Source organism: Numida meleagris, chromosome 3 (assembly GCF_002078875.1).
Source record: "Numida meleagris isolate 19003 breed g44 Domestic line chromosome 3, NumMel1.0, whole genome shotgun sequence".
In the NCBI taxonomy this organism is placed as follows: domain Eukaryota; kingdom Metazoa; phylum Chordata; class Aves; order Galliformes; family Numididae; genus Numida; species Numida meleagris.
In genome coordinates, this window is record NC_034411.1 from 15,124,629 (window position 1) to 15,143,883 (window position 19,255).

The window sequence follows — 19,255 nt, forward strand, 5'->3', positions numbered from 1 at the left end:
CCCCCCCCGCCTTGCCTAGGGCTCCTAGAGGCCACAGTAACATTGAAGGATAAGGGCTTACTTCTTCACCCACCCGGGCCAGGCCAGCACCACGCAGGCATATATCATTACTACCGCAACCTGCAAATGCCAAAGGACCTGTCTGCAAGCAAAGGGGAGCAATACAGAGTGTATCAGCTACTCCATCCTCTTCCTCCTGCAAACTCTCTCCAGATGCAGCACACCTGAAACTGGGTTTCATGTTTGGTAGCATTATCTGCCTGCAGTTCCTGTCTCTTCTCCATCTGGCCTTCACCTCCTACTGCTTCCTCCACTATCTGTACTCAGCTGTTTGTGAAGCTATCCTGTGAAGCTGACCACAGCTTTCTACACAATGAAAACATTTACTTTTAGCACGCAAAATATACAATCTGGTGGTCTGAAACAGCCTCTCTGGCAGTGGTGCTTCTTTGAGTCAGAGGCTGGACAGAAACACCTGAAGCCAGTGGCTTCTGAGTAGAGTTTGCGACCTTACCTCATCACATTGCTGGTGCAGCCTAAGAGCATCTACACAGCATGTTAGTACCAAGCATTTAGCTCACAGCACAGAAGACTGCTTGGTAATTTGCCTATGTAGACAGGCCCTACACAAGGTGCAAGACCTGGCAGAATCACACTGTCTATTTCAGCCTCAAACTGGCAATCTCAGATATATCTGGAACATGGGGTAACGAAACAGTAGAGTATGTTTTCCACTAATGTTTATCACTCATAATGAGATGTGAGACTTCAGAAAGCACTCGGCTTAAAAGAGTGGGTGAATTATTTTCTTGCTCGAGAGTAAGATGGGTGGAGTAAGATGTGGGAGGAACTGATTGGCAATAGGGAGCAGCGTTAATTATCTCAAGGCTGCAATTGACTGTGAAGCGCCTCACAGCATGCCTGTACAGGAACGCTACACTGCCCTGAAGCGGTGAAGCGGTGCCGTCCCCTCAGCATGCAGTTATTCCAGTAGGAAGACGCTTAGCTCAGTACGGTTTACCACTTGTCTGCTCAGGAGATGTTTCCCATTAGGGCATGAAGGCACAAGATAGCACAAGAGACAACAAGGAGGAATCTTGCTTCACGTCAGCTCATTCGGGGTAACTAGATGCGAGCTTGTTTCTGCCTTGAGATAAACAAGAAAAGCTCTGACAGGAAGGATTTGCAGATGTGGAAGAACTAAGGTCTGGACCCACCCCACCTGGTGAAATGCCTATGACTTAAGAACCCAGTCAGCAAGACAGTGTAACTATTAGAAGGCAGTGAGTGCACCTAAGTGCACTAAGCACAGTTTAGTGATGGTACATTTGGTAGGTCAGGTTGACTGTTGGACTTGATAATCTTGGAAACTCTTTTCCAACCTAAATGATGCTATTTCTCTGAACACGACTGCTAGCTTAAACACCCTCCCAGCTGTGCATCCCACCCCAAACACCTCAGCAGCTGCACCAGCCCAGTGAAAAGCTAAACCTTTGGTGCCCACACAGACACTGTGCTTTATCTCCTGAAGTATCACCTCCTCATTTATCTCCTACTAAAATAGACCGAGGTGCAATAATCTTATAATCCTAACCTCAGAAAATTTACACCATGGAAAAGATTTTGATTCCTGTTTGTAGACTGATGGGAGTGTCAGCTTTCTGATTTAATGATGCACAGTCCCTTGTAGGGTGGAACACACCCACGCTCCTTATGTTAAATAAAGCAAGGTGAGTCCTGAAGAGCTTGATGAATGTGCAACCCAACTTGGCCAGAACTACAAATACATTATCAAAAGAGGACAGACTATGACAAAGGGCTTCTCTCTGTCAGGATTGCATTATCTTATGAGCTCCCAAACAACTTGGCATATCTTGCCTTTCACAAGCTATCTTCCCCTGGATTGTACAATTCGGACAATAAGTAGCACAAAGAGTTCTGATCCTGACTGCAGCTTACAAGCACCGCTGAACTACAAATGACGCTGAATCACTATCTGCAAATCAAAATGTAAAGCAAATAGTTATTTGGAATAAAGGTGTGGACTGTTTACACTGAGCTTTTCTAAATCAGTCTGCAGTGTTGACTGCTAATCAGAAGCTTTGCTTCTGTTATTTCATAAAAGTTAGAGGCTACAGCCTAACTGTGGCCCCAACCCCACCCCATAAAGGGCAGCCACTGCCCCAGGGATCTTATAATTAAAGAGATGATACATAAAAATCAATTCTCAAGCTCTCTCATACATTGCAAATACCAAGCCTTGAAGAAATGAAGAACACCACACTGAAGCCTGCAGTAGTTAGTGCGATTCCTAGATTTCACTCCAGTGAGTATTAGACCCCTGGCACAAAACTGTTTACATCCAGCCCCCTCCCATACCTCCATTCGGATTTGGCAAAAGGTTTAACTGGTTGCTTAATTTTAGTAACTAACTACTGGCACCAATGGTGTTACTCAAAACGACCTATTTCTTTAAGTGCTGTGCTAATTAGGGCCTAATTGCCCAGTTCTAAATGATCTGAAAAGACAAAGACACCAAACCCATGTCTCCATCTCAACCACATTCCTATGACATAAGATAATGGTTTTCTAAGAACTGAGCCAGACACCAACTGAAGAAAATTTGGCCCCAGAATGCTTTCTTTTCCTGAACAAAACCACTTCCTTCTTAGAAACCCAAGCATCAAAGGAATCTTACCAGGCCAGAAGAATTCGTGGCACATGGAGTTTATAGTAGGGATGTGATTAGGGCGAACGTAACAGTAATCAATGGGTGCTCCTGGCTCAGCCTTCCAGTTGAGATCATTCCTGTGCGGATACGCCCAGATTTCTGCCAGCAGCCTGAGTTTGGGGGGCTTTGTCTCATAATCACGCCTGCCAATTAACATGAAAAGCAAACACAGAAGGCAAGTGAGGAACAATGCCACTGCAGCCCATAAAATATTTTCTGACATGCTCAACTTGGAACAAAAGAACAGTCTTCCATTCATGTGGGAACACAGCACATTGCTCAGCAAGAACACTGTTGTGTCAGAGGTCAAAACACTTGGATCCACAGCACATTAAGCCAGCTTGTTTTTATGGCAGCACCAAGGATATTATGGGTCTGACCCAAAAGCAGGCGCAACTTGCCTCTAACAACCACAGTGATTCCTCCTACGCCCTGCCCTCTCTTCTCCTGGAGATTCCTCTTTCTAATGCAGAGACAGTTTAACTATTCAGATAAATGATACACCACCTTTCCAGGGTTACCACAGGATACTGAGTTGTACTGCAACAATGAGTGAGGATGGCTGCCCAGAAGAAAAGTGACCTCTCCCACCAGAACACCTCTTGCTCACTGGCCTTCAAAGGTGGACTGTTGGTTCCCAAGCGAAGAGCAAACTGAACCTCTGACCATCTGTACCTGATGTACGGTTTCAGCACACGGGACGTGTAAGGACTGACAATGCTGTGGTCTGGCAGCAGGTCTTCTGAGCCTACCAGTCGATACAGAAACTTCGTTGTCTGCTGTCGATATCCCTTCATGGCAGGCAGCACTGTCTGCATGTACAAAAAAAAAAATCCAGAACACTTCAGGAAAACTAGTCAATGACTTAACAAAAGGGAATCATAATAACAGAGAAAGAATAAGGGACTTTCACTATGACAGGATGATCTAGACCCCAGGATGACTGTCCCACCACAGAGGACTGCAGTGCACTCTCAGATTCAGCAATCATAGCTACGAGCTGAACTTACTGCTCAGCAAAGCACTCCAGGTGACCTTTTTCCTGTATGGCATGAAAGAGTAGTTGGGTACTTTCAGGCCTCCACCATCATTTTTTGGGCAGGGCTGGAGTACAAATACACAGAAAATCTGTGGTACTTATACTGACAGACAGTTGTGCTGACTGAGCATTTCCTGAGGAAAAAAAAACTGGTCTTGTGAGATAACCAGTGGGGACATAGCTCCAAGTCACAGTAAGCCTGGTTCACATTATCCTTTCAACCTCCCAGGTCAGATATTCCAAAGGTGATGCTGCTGTCTGCAGCAAAAACTTGAAAACAACCCCAGTCAAAGGATCACTTAGATTTAAATGGCACTTACTTGGTATCTGTCCAAGATCCTGAAGTCCTGACTAGTAGTTCTGTACGTCGCTTGCCCTACTGGGGACCTGGAAACACCTTCTTTGGCTCCATAAATCCCATCAACCAAGAGCAGCGCTGCATTCACAACCTGGTCCAAGTCAAAAAGCGGCAGCCCCCTTTCCCTCTTGGCTTGCCTGACTATCAGCTTGCGCCTCAGCCTCCGGGCCTCTGGGGTCATGCTCAAGGCATTGGGACAGGCCTCCAGTCTCTTCAGCAGCAGCTTTTCCTCATAGATACTAACAGAAGTATGCTTGGGAGCTCTGGGTTTAGCATCCTTCTCCAGCTGTGGTTTCCTCTTGTCTCGCCCCCTCATCTGCAGAGACGTGTTTGACTCTTCAGGATCTTCACTGTCACCTTCCATCCTTTCTGTTTTTTCTTCTTCACTCTCCACTTCTTGCTTGATCTGCTCAGCTGTCTTCACTTTTTTTCTACTTGCTATCATGGTCCCAGGACCAGCAGTCCCACTTGGGGGGGGCACATACTCTATTCCTGGGTCTATGACTCCATCTCCTTCGATCTCCTCATCATCTGTTCAACACATCAAAATAATCCAGGAAACAAATGTAAACATACAAGTCCCATTGCAAAGGGGGCTCTTGCAGAACCTTTCTGCTAAGGGGAAATAGTGTGGGTTACCCAACAGACTCCATTTTCTGTATACGTCTAGGCCTCCAGATTTGGGGCAGAGGATACATTAAGGACTCCAATTTCAGGGCACAGAATCGATCCTTCTCCTAAGGTATTTTGCAATTTGGCATCTGAAAACATCACACTCTGAGCTATAAAGCTCAAACATTAAATTGCTGAAAATTCCTGAACACTGGGGATCAAATGATCAAGCTGATGAGCTCTATCTTTAGCTAGCATACCCTGGAGAAGCTTTGTTTAAACTGAAGTAACAATTAGGAGTCACAAAAGAACAGTATTTGTCCCTCTGCAGAATACGATTCAATGAGTCATGAGGGAACGGCCTCAAGTAGCTCCAGGGGAGGTTCAGGTTGGATAAGGAAAAATTTCTTCTCCAAAAGAGTGGTGAGGCACCGGAACAGGTTGCCCAGGGAGGTGTTGGAGTCACCGTCCCTGGAGGTGTTCAAGAAACGTTTAGATGTTGTACTGAGGGACATGGTTTTTGGGGAAATACTGGTGGTAGGTGGACAGCTGGACTAGATAATCTTGTAGGTTTTTTCCAAGCTTGATGATTCTATGATTCTATAACTACCTTCCTTCCAACAAGAAGTGATATACTCTCTATCTTCTAGATTAGAACGAGGTCTGGCTCCCCAAGGAACTGCCAGCATTCACTATGCATCACTACTTTGTGACCATCTTAACTTGAAAAAAATCCTGCAGTTCTTTGGGAGTTCCTTTTTTTCCATGTCTTCTTCTTGACAACTATATGCAGCTCATTATTAAGAGGAAAAATATAGCATCTCTTACCATGAAACAGAGCCTGTGGTGGCATGACATCGGGGATGAGATCTGCTTCTGAGAGAAGGCTAGGAGTAGCTGAATGCGAGGCTGGCGTGCCAGGAGCAGAGAAGTCCAGAGATGGGGAAGGAGAAGGGCTTGTCAGAGGAGTGCGATCTGAAGAGCTCAAAGAAGAAAAGTCAATCACCTCTCCTTTCTCAAGGACAATATCGGGACGACGGCCTCGACTGGTGAACTTAACGGGAGTGGAGGAAGTACTACGGTCCAGGAAGCCAGCTGCCTCCTTCTGGGCTCTCCGAATATCCTTGGCTTCCTGAGTGCGAGACCTCTTCTCCTTCAGCTCCATGGCCGATTCAACTGGATTGCGGCTTACCCGTTTCCTGAGTCCTTCTACAGTAATGATGGGATCCAGAGGTGGCTTTGAAGCTGCTAAAGAAGTAGCTTGCTTATTCTAACATACACTTAGCTCCTGCAATCACTGTATATATATAATATGTACAACAACATGTTGCCTTGAAATTTTAGATCTATTTCCAAAATACACAAGAAATTTACTTCAAGGCATGTAGCGTGAAGTCTATGCACCATTAAAACCTCACTTAAGCCCTGATCTTGCTCCTCTGCACTGAAGAGAATTTGCATTTAGTGTGGACAAAATGAAAACAAAACAAAACACTCCCTGGGTAAAGGAGAACAGAAGAATCACAGATTTCAGTTGCAAACAAACAAAAAAACACCATAAAAGCCTGTCCAGATCTCAAAAGCTTTAAATCAGTTAGCACAATGCAAAAAGGAAACAAAATGTAAAAGGCAATTAAGGGTCCTCTTCACAGCAGCCATTACAGCAAAGGCAAACTAAGACAAAAAAATCACATCTCATAACCATCCAAACAAAATGAATCATTTTCTTTTTAGAAAACTTTTGACTTGTTTTCCAGCTTTGTCAGCTCCAGCCCAGCTGGGAACCTATACTCCCTCTGGGAAACAGTTACCTTTTGCCTTTAGTGCAGATGCAGACAGCTTTTCTCCTTCAGGTTTCATTGTTGGGGGTTTATTATGAACCAGTTTCCACCACCCTGGTTCTCCGAACTCCTGGGCTCCTGAGCGGAAATACAAGGGGCTCCCCACAGAGAGACAGCCAGCAACAGTGCTCCACCATGTTGAGGTCTTTTTCCTACAGCAGGAGATGTGAAAACAAGCATTAGGTCCCCACTCACTAGCTATGCCTTCATTCCAAAGCTTCCCTGCTCCTCAAAGATGGTAAGGGCAGAGGGCTTCAGGCACTGACTGACACAGCGAGATTATGTACTGCCAAAATTCCAGTCCTCCAAGAGGTAAAGGAGGAATGAATTTCTTCTCAGAGAACAGTTCTAAAGGACAACCTGCAATGTATTTTTGGGCTCTGACATACAAAGTGCTACGTACCTATGTTCCATAAACACCACACAAACAGAGCACAGTGAGATGTTATTTTTCTTCTTTTGCCAATGAGTTGCAACATCCTTAGCTGACAGAGGACAGGCTTATTCTGCCACTAGCACCCCAATCATTTAAATCCTCACGTTCCTATCTTAGCCAACCACAGTCCTCTTAAAGCAACCATTTATCTACAGCAATACATGAACAGGATCCTAGTAACAGCTGTGTTGATCTGATGTTACAGGGCATATTCCCTTACTGTAGATAGCAAACAGGACTCTGGATACACAGGATGGGAGAGATAAGGGAAAGATAGCAATGAATGCGTCATTTCACATAGAAGGAGAGAGAATTTAAATGCCTGCATTGGCTACTTCAAAATTCCAATGCATTTAGCAAAGCATGCTCCCAAAGACGTAGGACGGGACCCTGAAGGCTGAATTCACAGAGGGGACTGGGATTTGACGACAATGCTATCCACCTCTGCAGTGCATGGCAAAGCTGCAGCTGAGAGCAGGGGCCTGAGAAATAAATCACCAAGGACAACTGTGCTGCAGAAATTGTCCAGGTAACAGAGGAAATCCTGTGCTAGTCCCACAGACGTAAACGTATGAGTCATATTCCAAAGCCCCAGCTCTGCTCAGCAGTTTCTGCCACAAACCTCCTTCAGTATAGCAAAGAGGAGGTTTGTGGCATCAAGTCTAGATCCATATCTGTAGTCTCTTGGATTCCTTTCTTGCCATTACACACTCCCACTGGCCAAACTTTCAGTACTTGGGCTAGGTTTGGCTTGTAGGTATTTGCTGCTGTCTTGAGCATTGCAATTACACACATTACTGCAATGCCCTTCAAATCTGGGAGATTAACATCAGATGCCCCAGTTCAGAGTCTGGAGCGACTAGATCTGGCAAGGATGAACAGCATTGCAGTTCCTGAACTGTTACACTCCAGCAGTCCAGGCAAGGACAGAAGCAACAGTCTCAAGCCAGTAATCACTTCATCTGAAATCCATCAGAGCAGGGACTACCCCGCCCATAAGGCAGGTCTCAGGAGACAGCAGCAAACACTGGGAGGCAAGGCTCCCTAAGTGAGGGACAACTGGCCATCAGCTGCCCTCCTGTCACGGTCCTGCTGGTTTCCAGAGGGGACTAACATTGTTGGGTACAGAGCAAGGAGGCACAGGCACTCAGTGAAAGCAAAGCTGAACAGCAAACCTGGGTAGGGAGAAAGGCCAGACCTCACAACAGAGAAATCCCCTGGAGCTAGGAGAAATTCTGTGAAATCAACAGACGTACAACTTCAGAGACTTGCTCGCTTCCTTTCCTGCCTCCACAGCACAAGCATTATCAGTGACATTTAATTTTGACAGTGTCAGTATGCTTAGAAAATAACATGATATTCACCTACGCAAGGCACAAGACACTGTCACAGAAGGTAACCATTTACGAGAAGGGTTCATATTCTAATAGATTCCTCCTCAGCACACACTGACTGTGAAAGAGTTTACAATAGTGTATAATACCTACTAAGTAACAGCTACTTTATTAAGATCCAAAACAAGCTAAAAGACAAAGCCCAGTTTCCCTTTGTTGTGAATGTCATCGTATAAGCTTTGGAGCTGAGGAACAAGGTACTTTGCTGAAGCTCTTTTTTTCTTTGAAGTGCAGGCGGATGACATCAGGATTGGCTCATCCATTGTGAAAATTCAGGAAGACTTGAAAAGCTTTGTGGGTTCATACAGTATCTAAACAAAGATAAGAAATACATCCAAAACATATGCAGCTACATTGCTACTTTTTTTTCCTCCCATTGAGAAATGCTTATTCTCTCTCAAAATTACCCCTTGTGCCTACATTCAGGTTCTTAGTACTAAATACTTCAATTTTCTGGCTAGCTACACTCAACAGAGACATCCCTGAATTAACCAGGACTCTCACTGCCCACCTGTATACCAGTTTTTAATTCATTTGGCTCACCAACCAGAGCTTCCAGGACACATCATTTCTTTACCTGTTTCCTAATAAGAAAGTCCAGTGTTTCTCAATAAAAGCACATATATCTTCTTTCCATCTGAAGTACCCTTGACGGCCAGTTCCTTCCAGAGACAAATTGTACATTGCCAGCATGACAACCTGGAACAGAAAGCAGTGGAAACCAGTGCGTCTTTTCTGCTTCACCTGGTGAGCTTCCACCTCACCATGTGATGCTATGCGCACACAAATCTTTGCTATCTCATAAATATCTTATTTCTGCAACATCTCCTAGGCAATTTCTGCAGTCTTCCTCCTGCTTTCGTGCTGCCTTTCCACATCTCTCTATTGTTAGATGTGGATTCTTCTCTTTTTTTTTCCCCAAAAGATTTCACCACCCTAGGGGAATAAAAGCTGCCTAATTATGCAGGTTTATGAAGAAACACAAACTTCTGCAGAGAGTAGTATAAATCAGTTGTATCACAACTAGGATCTGAATGCAGTGTGGAAGTAGGAACAGTCTTTTGAAAAAGACAAAAAATTGTGACAAGCAATCCCACTACCTTATCCGTCAGAAACAGTGATCAGCGTCTTTCCAGATATTTACTGTTTGTATGGGAACTGCTGAGTAATGGCCTGAACCACTGATTGAGCGCCTGGAGGAAAGACCCAGTCAGCCCTGGGAGCACAGGTGAAGGCAATTCACTGTGTGACTGGAAGGCTCCACCCCCCTTAGGCCTCATTGGAGGGTTGACTGCCACCGAGGAAGGATCTCTTTCTGGAGATTCCTCCTTGGTGGAAGCTCTTCCCTGCGAACCCAGAATCTTCTGATATGGGTGAGCAATCTACTTCCCTTCCCTTGTAGCACCTTGCTATCATGCTAGTTCTTCCACCTCTCTTGTAATGCCTTTTCCTTTGGGATGGTCCTTCTGATCGCTACACTGTTGCATACCAAACTGAACACAGGTTAAACTATGTAAAATCACATGACATCTACTAATTTTCTTGGTATGCAGCCTTTAGGTTTGTCTCCAAATCATAGAATGGCTTGGGTTGGAAGAGACCCCAAGGATCTCCAAGTTCCAGCCCCCCTGCCACAGATCAGGTTGCCCAGGGCCCCACCTCCAGGAACAAGGCATCCACAACCTCTCTGGGCAGCCTGTTCCAGCACTTCACCACTCTCTCAGTAAAACACTTCCCCCTGACATCTAATCTAAATCTCCCCTCCTTTAGTTTAAAACCATTCCTCCTTGTCCTATCACTATCTACCCATATAAAGTTGATTTCCCTACATTTATAAACTCCCTTTAAATACTGGAAGGCCACAATGAGGTCTCCCCTCAGTCTTCTCTTCTCCAGATTGAATGAGCTCAGTTCCTTCGGCCTGTCTCCATATGAGGTGCTCCAGCCCTGTGATCATCTTTGTGGCTGTCCTCTGGATCCTCTCCAACAGTTCCACTTCTCTCCTGTGTTGGAGGCTCCAGGCTGGACACAGTACTCCAGCTGGGACTTCACAAGGGCAGCATAGAGAGGGACAATCACCACCCTGTCCTTGCTGGCTACCCCTCTTCTGATGGAGCCCAGGATACCATTGGCCTTCCAGGCTGCAAGTGCACACTGCTGGCTCACATTCAGTCCTTCATCTACCAGGACCCCCAAGACCTTCTCAGCAGGGCTACTCTCAAGTTCCTCTCCCAGTCTGTATATGTATCTGGGATTACCTTGACCCAAATGCAAAACCTTGCATGTTCCTTTGTTGAACCTCTTTAGGTTCACAAGGGCCCAACTCTTGAGTTTATCAAGGTCCCTCTGGATGACATCCCTTCCTTCTGCTTTATCAACGGCACCACTCAGCTTGGTGTCATCAAAGTTGCTGAGGGTCACTCAATCCCATCATTGATAAACAAGTTAAAGAGCACCAGCCCCAAGACAGACCCCTGGGGGACACCATTTGTTACCAGCCTCCAAATGATCTTCAAATGATGTTCTTACAAGTGATCTTCATTAAACAATCCATTACAGCTCTTTTACATGCTTCACAGCCTAATTCAGTGTGACCAACTATCGGACAGGTTTGGAAGGAACCACGCCTCTTTTGTGAGTAAATCCCAAGTGACCAACTATTAATTGCATGGAATCAATTCCATACTTCAGACAGATTTGATCACTTCCCTCAATTCAATGTACTCCAAAGGAGCAGCAACTGCTTGAAGCCTAGGGAGACTTTCCTCTTCACCAGCTTTGATTCCACCTTTCCCTTTGCCATGCCAGTCTCCTTCCATTCTGCTGAAGAGTGCTGAGCATAATGCTAGTGTCTTTGCTCTCTGGGTCTGTAATTTTGCCAGCCACGGGTGGCAACACTAAATTTTTCCCCCTGCAGCCCTGCACTAGGCACCAGCAGAAAGCACTGCAGAAGTTACAACTGATGTTTGAAACGATCTGTTTTGAGACAGCACACTAGTTCTGTCACAGAGTTCAAGAAGAGATGTCTTGCACATACCTCCCAATGCTTGGCATCTGGAAGCACTTAATGCTGAGCATTAGCTACTGCTTGATCAAATCCATTTATGCAAAAGCAATCAGTACTTCCTGCCTGCCCCTCAAAGTAAACCTGCACCCTACTTGGAGCAAGGTGCGTATCGCTCTACCCACACAGTGGTTGCTGTATAACACAGAATATGTTGATTGCACAGGTGTGTAAGTGACTGAACTGGCAGAATCTAGCAAGGGCTACTGTTAGTAAGCAAGCAGCCAAGTTAGAGCTTTGCATTCAGGGAGCTGGCAAGCTTTTGGTTTGTGTGTTGCCACCTCACTAGTTTTACATTTGCTCATATATAAAAAAAAAACTGTTCATGCCTAGCAGCCAAATTGCATTTTGCTTTTCCAAATTTGCCTGAAGCCATGAAATTCATGAGCAACATGAATGAGGAGGGAAAAAAAAAAAAAAAGAGGAATGCGGTTTGCGTGATTATCTTCCAACTTACTTGCCAAATGCTCAAGTTCTAATCTGCAGGCAATCCTCTATAATTAATTTCTGAAGTTCACTCATATGTTTCTTTGTCATCTATACCCAATCCTCCTTTTCTAGGTAATGCATACACAACAAACAACAATTTTATAAAGTGCTGCGGTCGTTCTTCTGGAACAAACATTGTACTTACTTGTTGCCAAGTTAGTCTCAGCCGTTCAAATTGTTCCTTCCCATCTTCTGAGCAATCAGAACAAGTAAATCTAAAAAAGTTATCTCCTTTGAGGTAGCTGAGCTGTTCTCTCAATTGACCTAAAATCAATAAGCAAAAGATAGAATTTTCAGTCCTCTCATATAAAGAAAGGCTGCAAAGGAGATTTGCATTTCCATCAGGCAGAAAAGCACCTTTTGAAAGACCCAGGCAGTTCCCAAGAAGTGCTGGCATGAGCTGTAACATAAGGTGTGGATTCATTTTACAGTTGCAGCAGTGACCATCGAAAAGCACAGACATTAGAAAGTCTCATTCTACTTAGCAGCTGAACACATATACACAGTCAAAGGATTTCCTCATTTCCTCTGCATTTTTTCATTAGTTTTTGCTTCCCAAGAATAATCTATATACTGCAATAAATGTTACCCATTCTATTTAAAACAAAGAAACAAGAACAACAGCTGGTTTGCTAACCCTGCATAAAGTTTGAATAAAAATGTTCTACTGGGGTAGAGCCAACTATCAAACACCACGCATTCAAAGTTAAAGGCTCTACTTCTACGCTTCTGCAGCTGACGATTGGGGGGAAAAAAAAAAAAATCAATCAGGACTGCTAAACTCAACAGAGATTAAAGAAATACGTGAAAGTACAAAGCAAAACCACAGGACAGGGTAACAGGTAAGATTACAGCACTTCTGAAAATACACAGGAAAGGTCTTCCTCTAAAAGCATTCCATCTCTTTCATTACTGCTCTTTGGATTTGTTCCACAGCAACAACAGAGAGGAACATCTTTGTAAAACAGAACAGTGTTAAACTGAGTGCTCTGAGATGAGATCTCATGCTACTTTCAACTCTGTTCCTTTTTATTATTATCTATTATTAATACACTTTAATACATGCCCCACTGTCTGCACAGCATCATTTTAACAGTACTATGCTAGCTCCATCACATTATTAGCAATGCTCACACCATGCCTTGTGAGATTTCTACACTAGACTTGTGGCAAGTTTTAGGATGGCAAAAAGGGCAGCTCTGATACAGCTGAGAAGTAGATGCCAATAGAAGAGTTCCATGATTCTAAACACAGAAATAATAAAAACACAACAACAACAACAAAAATAAATAACAGAACAACAACAAAGAGTTTAGCAATACCTAGGTTTTGGATCTGATAATAGATCTAACTGTCGAGAATTTTGAAAGTAAAGCCTGTTATTTAGCTAGCAGCATACATCTTATGTCAAGCAGCAGCAGCAAAGGGATCAAGTTACCTAGCTTGCTCCAAGCACCTTCCAAAGCTAGCTACTACAGGCTGGACATGCTTCTGCAAAAGCTAAATTAAATTCACATTATCAGAAAATCATTAGTGCTGAGACTTATCCATACGCTCCACAGATGCAGCAAGCCAACTATGGAACAAAACAAACAAACAAAAAAGTGGCTCCACATGCAAAGCCCCATTCCTCCACAAACCTCTGCAAAAAGAGTCGTTCTTAATGGGAGAGTTGTGAGAGGACAACTCACTTGGCCAAAGTCCCTTGGCATGCCAGTGGCAGACCTCAGGATGGCATGCACATTTCTGATGTCATACCCTTGTTAGGCACTAATTAGAGCAGACAGTCCCCCCTTCTCACAGGGAGTGCCAGCTAAGGACACGTGCACAGCTCATAGATTGAGGTGCTCAATGCACAGAACAAGCTGCTGGGCTCCATGCAACACCTAGGCAGCATTTCCTCTCCAGCACTGGGACAGAGCTAACCAAAAGTCATCAAAGACAGACACCTTGCAGATCACAACCCTGGTGATGCCAACAGAATGTGGGGAAGGCTACGACAAACAGCAAAGCCAGCCCTCTTACTTGCTGGAATCCACTTCTGGCACTTCTCGCAGTAGTAGGACATCTCCTCCATCCAGGACGCGTCACCTTCATCGCTGTTCAGTGAGTCTCCACTCTGGTCATGGGATAAATCCACCGAGGCCTGGTCCTCAGACTCTACAATTAGGAGGGTTTCCCCTTCCACCTCACCCTCCTCCAGGCCCTCCGAGGTCGAAGTCCTCGTAGCTTCGTCATCATGGCGGCTCAGCAGCCCGCTCATGTGGACGTTATTAGCCATCCTTCATGGCCTACAGCAGGAAGGTTTGCATGACAAGGAGCCCGTCCTCCCCACGTTCACAAGACCATCCACACTGGATGTGCCCAGTCTCCGCAAGTACTAGCGATGGATGAAATATTTTGTGTATGCCCTACGGCTTTTGGAACAGGAATACAAAGTATCTGAACAAAACAGTTTTTCACAGGTGATCTCTGTTTACTGAAATACTTGGAAGTAGTTAGAATGCAATCATCCCAAGTGCCTTTAATCAAACCTCTTAACAAGTCAGGTCTCATCTAGGACTGCTGGGATCCCTTTTCCATGAGCATCTTGTCTCTTTCTTCTGTAAGCTGCTTTGTCAGAGCAATCTGCTCTTCCAGCAGGCGAATATTTTCCTTTTTCTGATTTTGTCGCTCCAGATCTCTGAGAACTCCACTGTGCAGCCTCTGAAAGCACAAGGGACATGGTTCATCACAGCCTGTTTGATCATGAGCATGACCACCCCACCAGGGCTCCAGTCCCTCTTGCAGGGCTGCTCATCGTGCCATACTGCCTCTGCAAACCTCCTACAGCCACAGCGTCGTGCTGTGCACTGGTGGCACCCACACCGTGCAGGATGGACGTGATCTGTAACAGCCAGGTATCTCTTCCCTAAACCTCTACCCAAACCCAGGTAATCCCTCCAAAAGTTCTATTCTGCTTAGAGAGAATTTGGTGACAAAATGAAAATAATTTCAAGAAAAAAAAAAAGCCATTTTTTTCTTCATTTGCTCATGCCTTACTCTTTTTTTAATTATTATTTTTATTTAAAGAAATAAAGCTAGTAAACTCTCACTGTAAGGCCGGTTAAAGATCCACAGCCTGTTTATGAAAACAGCCTGTTTTAGAGATCACAGCTCTTGAAAAAGCAAGGAACTTTATTCGCAAGATATACCCTTTATCTAGAACATTAATTATACATAAAACACATAGCATTGATGAGCAGTTTGCACACTGATAGCTAAATCACCAAATGAATGTAAACAGCCTTAAGAAGATTCTAGCTACTCTTTTGTTTCCTCCTTACACTTCTCAGTCTCTGCTACCTAGAATCAATCATTGAACAGAATCATTGAACAGAATCATTGAACAGAATCATTGAACAGAATCATTGAACAGAATCATTGAACAGAATCATTGAACAGAATCNAATCATTGAACAGAATCATTGAACAGAATCATTGAACAGAATCATTGAACAGAATCATTGAACAGAATCATTGAACAGAATCATTGAACAGAATCATTGAACGGTTTGGGTTGGAAGGGACCTTTAAGGTCATCAAGTTCCAAACCCCTTGCTATAGGCAGGGACACCTCCCTCTGGACCAGGTTGCTGGCAGCCCCATCCAGCCTGGCCTTGAATGCTTCCAGGGAGGGGGCATCCACCAGGGAGGGGGCATCCACAGCCTCTCTGGGCAACCTGTTCCAGTGTCTGGGAAGGTACCTGGGCAGTTTTTGCCAGGCACCTCTTGAAACCATGAGTGAGAAGTGCATTTTGGGACTCAGCAGGGAAGGCGGATCCAAGCATGCTGCCTGACACACAATACAGCAGCTTGCTTGTAGGCACGCTTCCTAGCATTCACAGAGGCTGTGCCCCTGCCCGGGTGTTAGAATGGGCAGAAAACAGGTTGCATTTTCTATGGCAAGGGACAAATTTTCCAGTGACCTATTGAAAAAAAAAAATAAATAAATATGCACACTGGATCTGCCCCCCCTCCCCCAAAGGTTTGGGAACTTGACCAACTGGATTCTCTGACCCTTCACCTCTTGGAAACTCATCAAAGTTGACCACCTGCTTGCAGCTAAACACCGCCTAACCACTGCAAGGGCTGCTCCTAGCAACGGGAAAAGTATTAAAACAGGCCTGTGGGGAGGAAGTTGCCTATCGTTTATAGAACTATAAAGGCAGGAGAAGACCACCAAGATCACCACATCCAACCGCTGACCCACCGCGCCGCGCCCACTGACCGCGGCCCTCAGTGCCGCATCTCCACAGCCCGAGCCCGTAGGGACGGTGACGGCAGCACCCCGGCATCCCGCGCCGGGCCTCACCGCTCCGCTCAGCAGAAACGTTCCCCGTACCCACCCCGACCCTCCCCGCTGCCCGTCAGCCAGCGAGCGCCCGGCAAAGCAGCGACGCCCGGGACGGAAGCTCGCAGAAGCGGCCTCAGGTGCCCCAACCGAAGGCGCTTACCAGCGGTTTGCAAACGAAGCAACAACTACAGCACGCCAGAAGGCGCAAAGGGCCGCGATCCCTATTCCCCTCCTGACAGCGTTAGTAACACGCGGACGGACGGGAGGGCATCGCACTGCTCCGGGCCTGCCTCCCTCCCCGCCCCCGCTCACCTCGCGTTCCCGCCGCTGCTGGACGTGCACGGCCGCGATGGTGGCGGCGGAGAGGAGCGCGGTGACGACCAGCACCGCCCGGGAGCTCCTCGACATCGCCGCGCAGCTGCGCTCCGTTCCGCCCCGCCGCCGGGCACGCGCACGGCCGTTAGCAGCGCGCGCCACAGCCGCCGGCTCGCCGCGGGGGGAAGGGCGGCGCCGGGAGGGGGGGAGGAGAGGGGAAGGCGCGCCCCGCCCCTGCCGAGCGCCGAGCGAGTCCGACCGGCGCCAGGCCGGAGCAGCGGAGGGCCGAGCTGCCGCCAGCCTGCCCCGAGTGCTGCAGTGCTGCTGGGGCCGGGCTCACCTGCTGCGTCAGACTGGAGCCGAGCGCGTTTGTGGATTGCCGTCGATGATCCGTCTGGACTCGCGCAGCGCCTTTGACACCGTCCCGCATTACGTCCTTATCTCGCCGTTGGAGAAATATGGCTTTCAAGGCTGGGATGGATGAAATATGGCTTTATCACGGGATAAAGAAGCCGTCAGCCCGTGGCTCGGGCAGCTGTGCTCTGCTGGGTAGAGCTGGCTGGAGGGCCGGGCCCGCAGGGTGTGCTGCATGGCGTTACAACCAGCTGGCCACCGGTCACCAGCGGGGTTCCCCGGGGGCGATACTGGAGCCCGTCCTGCTCAGTATCTTTATTGATTGTTTATTTGGATGAGAGAATTGAGTGCACAAGTTCAGAGAAGGGCAACGAAGCTGTGAAGGGTCTGGAGCACAAATCTCATGGGGCATGGCTGAGGAAACTGGGATGGTTCAATCTGGAGAAGAGGCTCAGGAGAGACCTTATCATTCTCTGCAACTGCCTGAGAGGAGGTTGTGGAGAGGCGCTCAAAGCCAGGTTGGATGGGGCCCTGAGCAGCCTGAACTGGTGGGGGCCAGCTCTCCCCGCAGCTGGAGGTGGGGCTCGGGGGTCTTTAAGGTCCGTTCCAAGCTGAGCCATTCTGTGATTTCATGATCCTGTGTCAAGTTGCTGCTTTCAGCTCACAAATTCTTTACCAACACGAGATAGGAGGTTTATTGTGAGAGGTGCACTTATCCCTGACTCCTTCCTGTGCTTTTTCTCCAGGTATTTGCCAGTGCTGTCTGTCAGGTGGGACACAAGGATTTTCAGCTCCTCTAAAACAGGCTCACCTATTTCCAAGTAGAGTGTGGAGCTGCTCACTGCAGTCAGCTTTGGTGACACTAATGGGGACCTTTGCTGTTGAGGAGGTGGCCAGGGCACATCCCCTCAGCAGAACGGGAAAACTGAATGCGTAAAGCCAATCCTTCCTTGTTATAATCTTCTTCATCTGTCTGCTGAACAAATGTGATTAAAATGAAAGGTAAAATTAGTGGAAATGATAGCATTTCAATTTAATATAATAGTTTTGTTCACATTTGTATGTTTACTGTTATTAAGACGTGCGTAAGTGCTTGTAGCACAGCCAAAGCCACCAGCTGCCAAGAACAGGGTCGGGCCAGATGTAGAGTGGGTGTGAGCCAAGGCACAGTGCCTTTGGCACCATGGAAGGGCACAGCTCGCCCAGCTGGGAGCCAAGTGCCTCTGTGTGAGCCTGGCATTAATCACTTCAGGGCCCAAAACCCCAGACAGGGAATGTTCAGGCTGTGGTTTCACAGTGGGGAGTTCTGGCTCAAGGGGTTCCCATTCTCCTCCCATCCCTCCTGAGGGCCAAGGGTTGCTGCTGTGCTCGTCTTCCCCAGGTTCAACTTGCTGTGGTCCACCATTCTGGATGGTCGTTGGCTTTCCATGCTCAGGGTAAGCTCACTGAGGAGGTGACCTGATGGAAAACCAAGCTATGGGCCAGACTGGCAGCTAGGTCTGGCTTAAAATCCCACAGTAACTGCGTGGAAAAGTCTCCCTTCCTTTTGTGTGAAGCTGCTCTCCAGCTGGATGGTGTGGGCTGGCAGTGTGCACACAGCCAGAGGCATGCTGCAGGGATGGAGAGCAGGAACGGCATGGGAGAGAGGGAGGGAGGCCAGGGTGCCCTGCAGTGATACTGCTGGGGAAGCCTTTCAGCTGGAGATTAGCAGCAGGGGAAAAAATGGAGATTTCGGGGTTACCCACGACAAATACAACCTTAACCACCCACAAGCCATTGCAGAGACATCTCACAGGACTTGTGGTGCCAGTGGTGGTAGCTTCTTGCAAGGAGTCAAGCCACATTGCTGATGCTCTGGAGCAGGGAGTGAGATGAGAGGCTGAGCTTGTGCTGAGGGAAATTGGCTCAGAAGAGCCTTTTGTTTTTTTGCTGGCTCACCTGGTTTCTCTCCACTTAAGGTTTCCTCGAATAAACACCTTGGTTTGCTAATAGAAGGTTCCTGGCGTGTTGCATCCGTACTGTTCTTTGATGTCCTATTTCCTGTGCCTCCGTTCCTCCTTTGCTAGCCTGGGCGTAGCAGCATGCATCATCTCATGGAGAAGGGCTTGCAATTCAGCCAGGAAAGGGTTTATTCGCATGTGAAGGAGGCTGTGAAAAGCTAAAGGCCATTTCCCTCCTGGGCAAACAGCTCAGATCTCTACAGTTATCTTGAATAAGCGTCTGAAGTCAATGCTTAGGGGGCATTTTTATCCCAGTTTCCTAAGAAAACGAAGCTTGTGCAACCTC

At 46.8% G+C, this 19,255-nt stretch overlaps 2 protein-coding genes and 1 long non-coding RNA gene across 5 annotated transcripts in view; 1 reads left to right on the top strand and 2 right to left on the bottom strand.

Moving 5' to 3' along the window:
* KAT14 (lysine acetyltransferase 14) overlaps positions 1-14,307 on the bottom strand; it is an 18,301-nt gene extending 3,994 nt beyond the window's left edge. For 2 of the 3 annotated variants that reach the window (XR_002436359.1, XM_021389587.1), the window contains exons 1-8: positions 13,990-14,307; positions 12,110-12,228; positions 8,989-9,110; positions 6,552-6,733; positions 5,569-5,988; positions 4,091-4,659; positions 3,407-3,543; positions 2,699-2,874 (exon numbers count right to left, since the gene is read on the bottom strand). Coding sequence is in view for 2 of the 3 variants with exons in the window: in XM_021389587.1 (XP_021245262.1) it covers positions 2,699-2,874; positions 3,407-3,543; positions 4,091-4,659; positions 5,569-5,988; positions 6,552-6,733; positions 8,989-9,110; positions 12,110-12,228; positions 13,990-14,245 (1,981 nt within the window). In the remaining variant the exon portion in view is untranslated. The remainder of the gene's footprint in view (positions 1-2,698; positions 2,875-3,406; positions 3,544-4,090; positions 4,660-5,568; positions 5,989-6,551; positions 6,734-8,988; positions 9,111-12,109; positions 12,229-13,989) is intronic. The other variant, XM_021389588.1, reaches the window with a different exon arrangement.
* On the bottom strand, positions 14,463-16,823 carry PET117 (PET117 homolog). Its single transcript, XM_021389597.1, has 2 exons — positions 16,613-16,823; positions 14,463-14,670 (listed from the first exon to the last, which is right to left on the bottom strand). The coding sequence occupies exons 1-2, from the start codon at positions 16,706-16,708 to the stop codon at positions 14,521-14,523; spliced, it is 246 nt and encodes an 81-aa protein (XP_021245272.1). The 5' UTR covers positions 16,709-16,823; the 3' UTR covers positions 14,463-14,520.
* On the top strand, positions 16,907-18,963 carry LOC110395355. The gene is made up of 2 exons (XR_002436361.1): positions 16,907-17,487; positions 17,716-18,963. It is a non-coding gene; the product is annotated as an uncharacterized LOC110395355 (long non-coding RNA).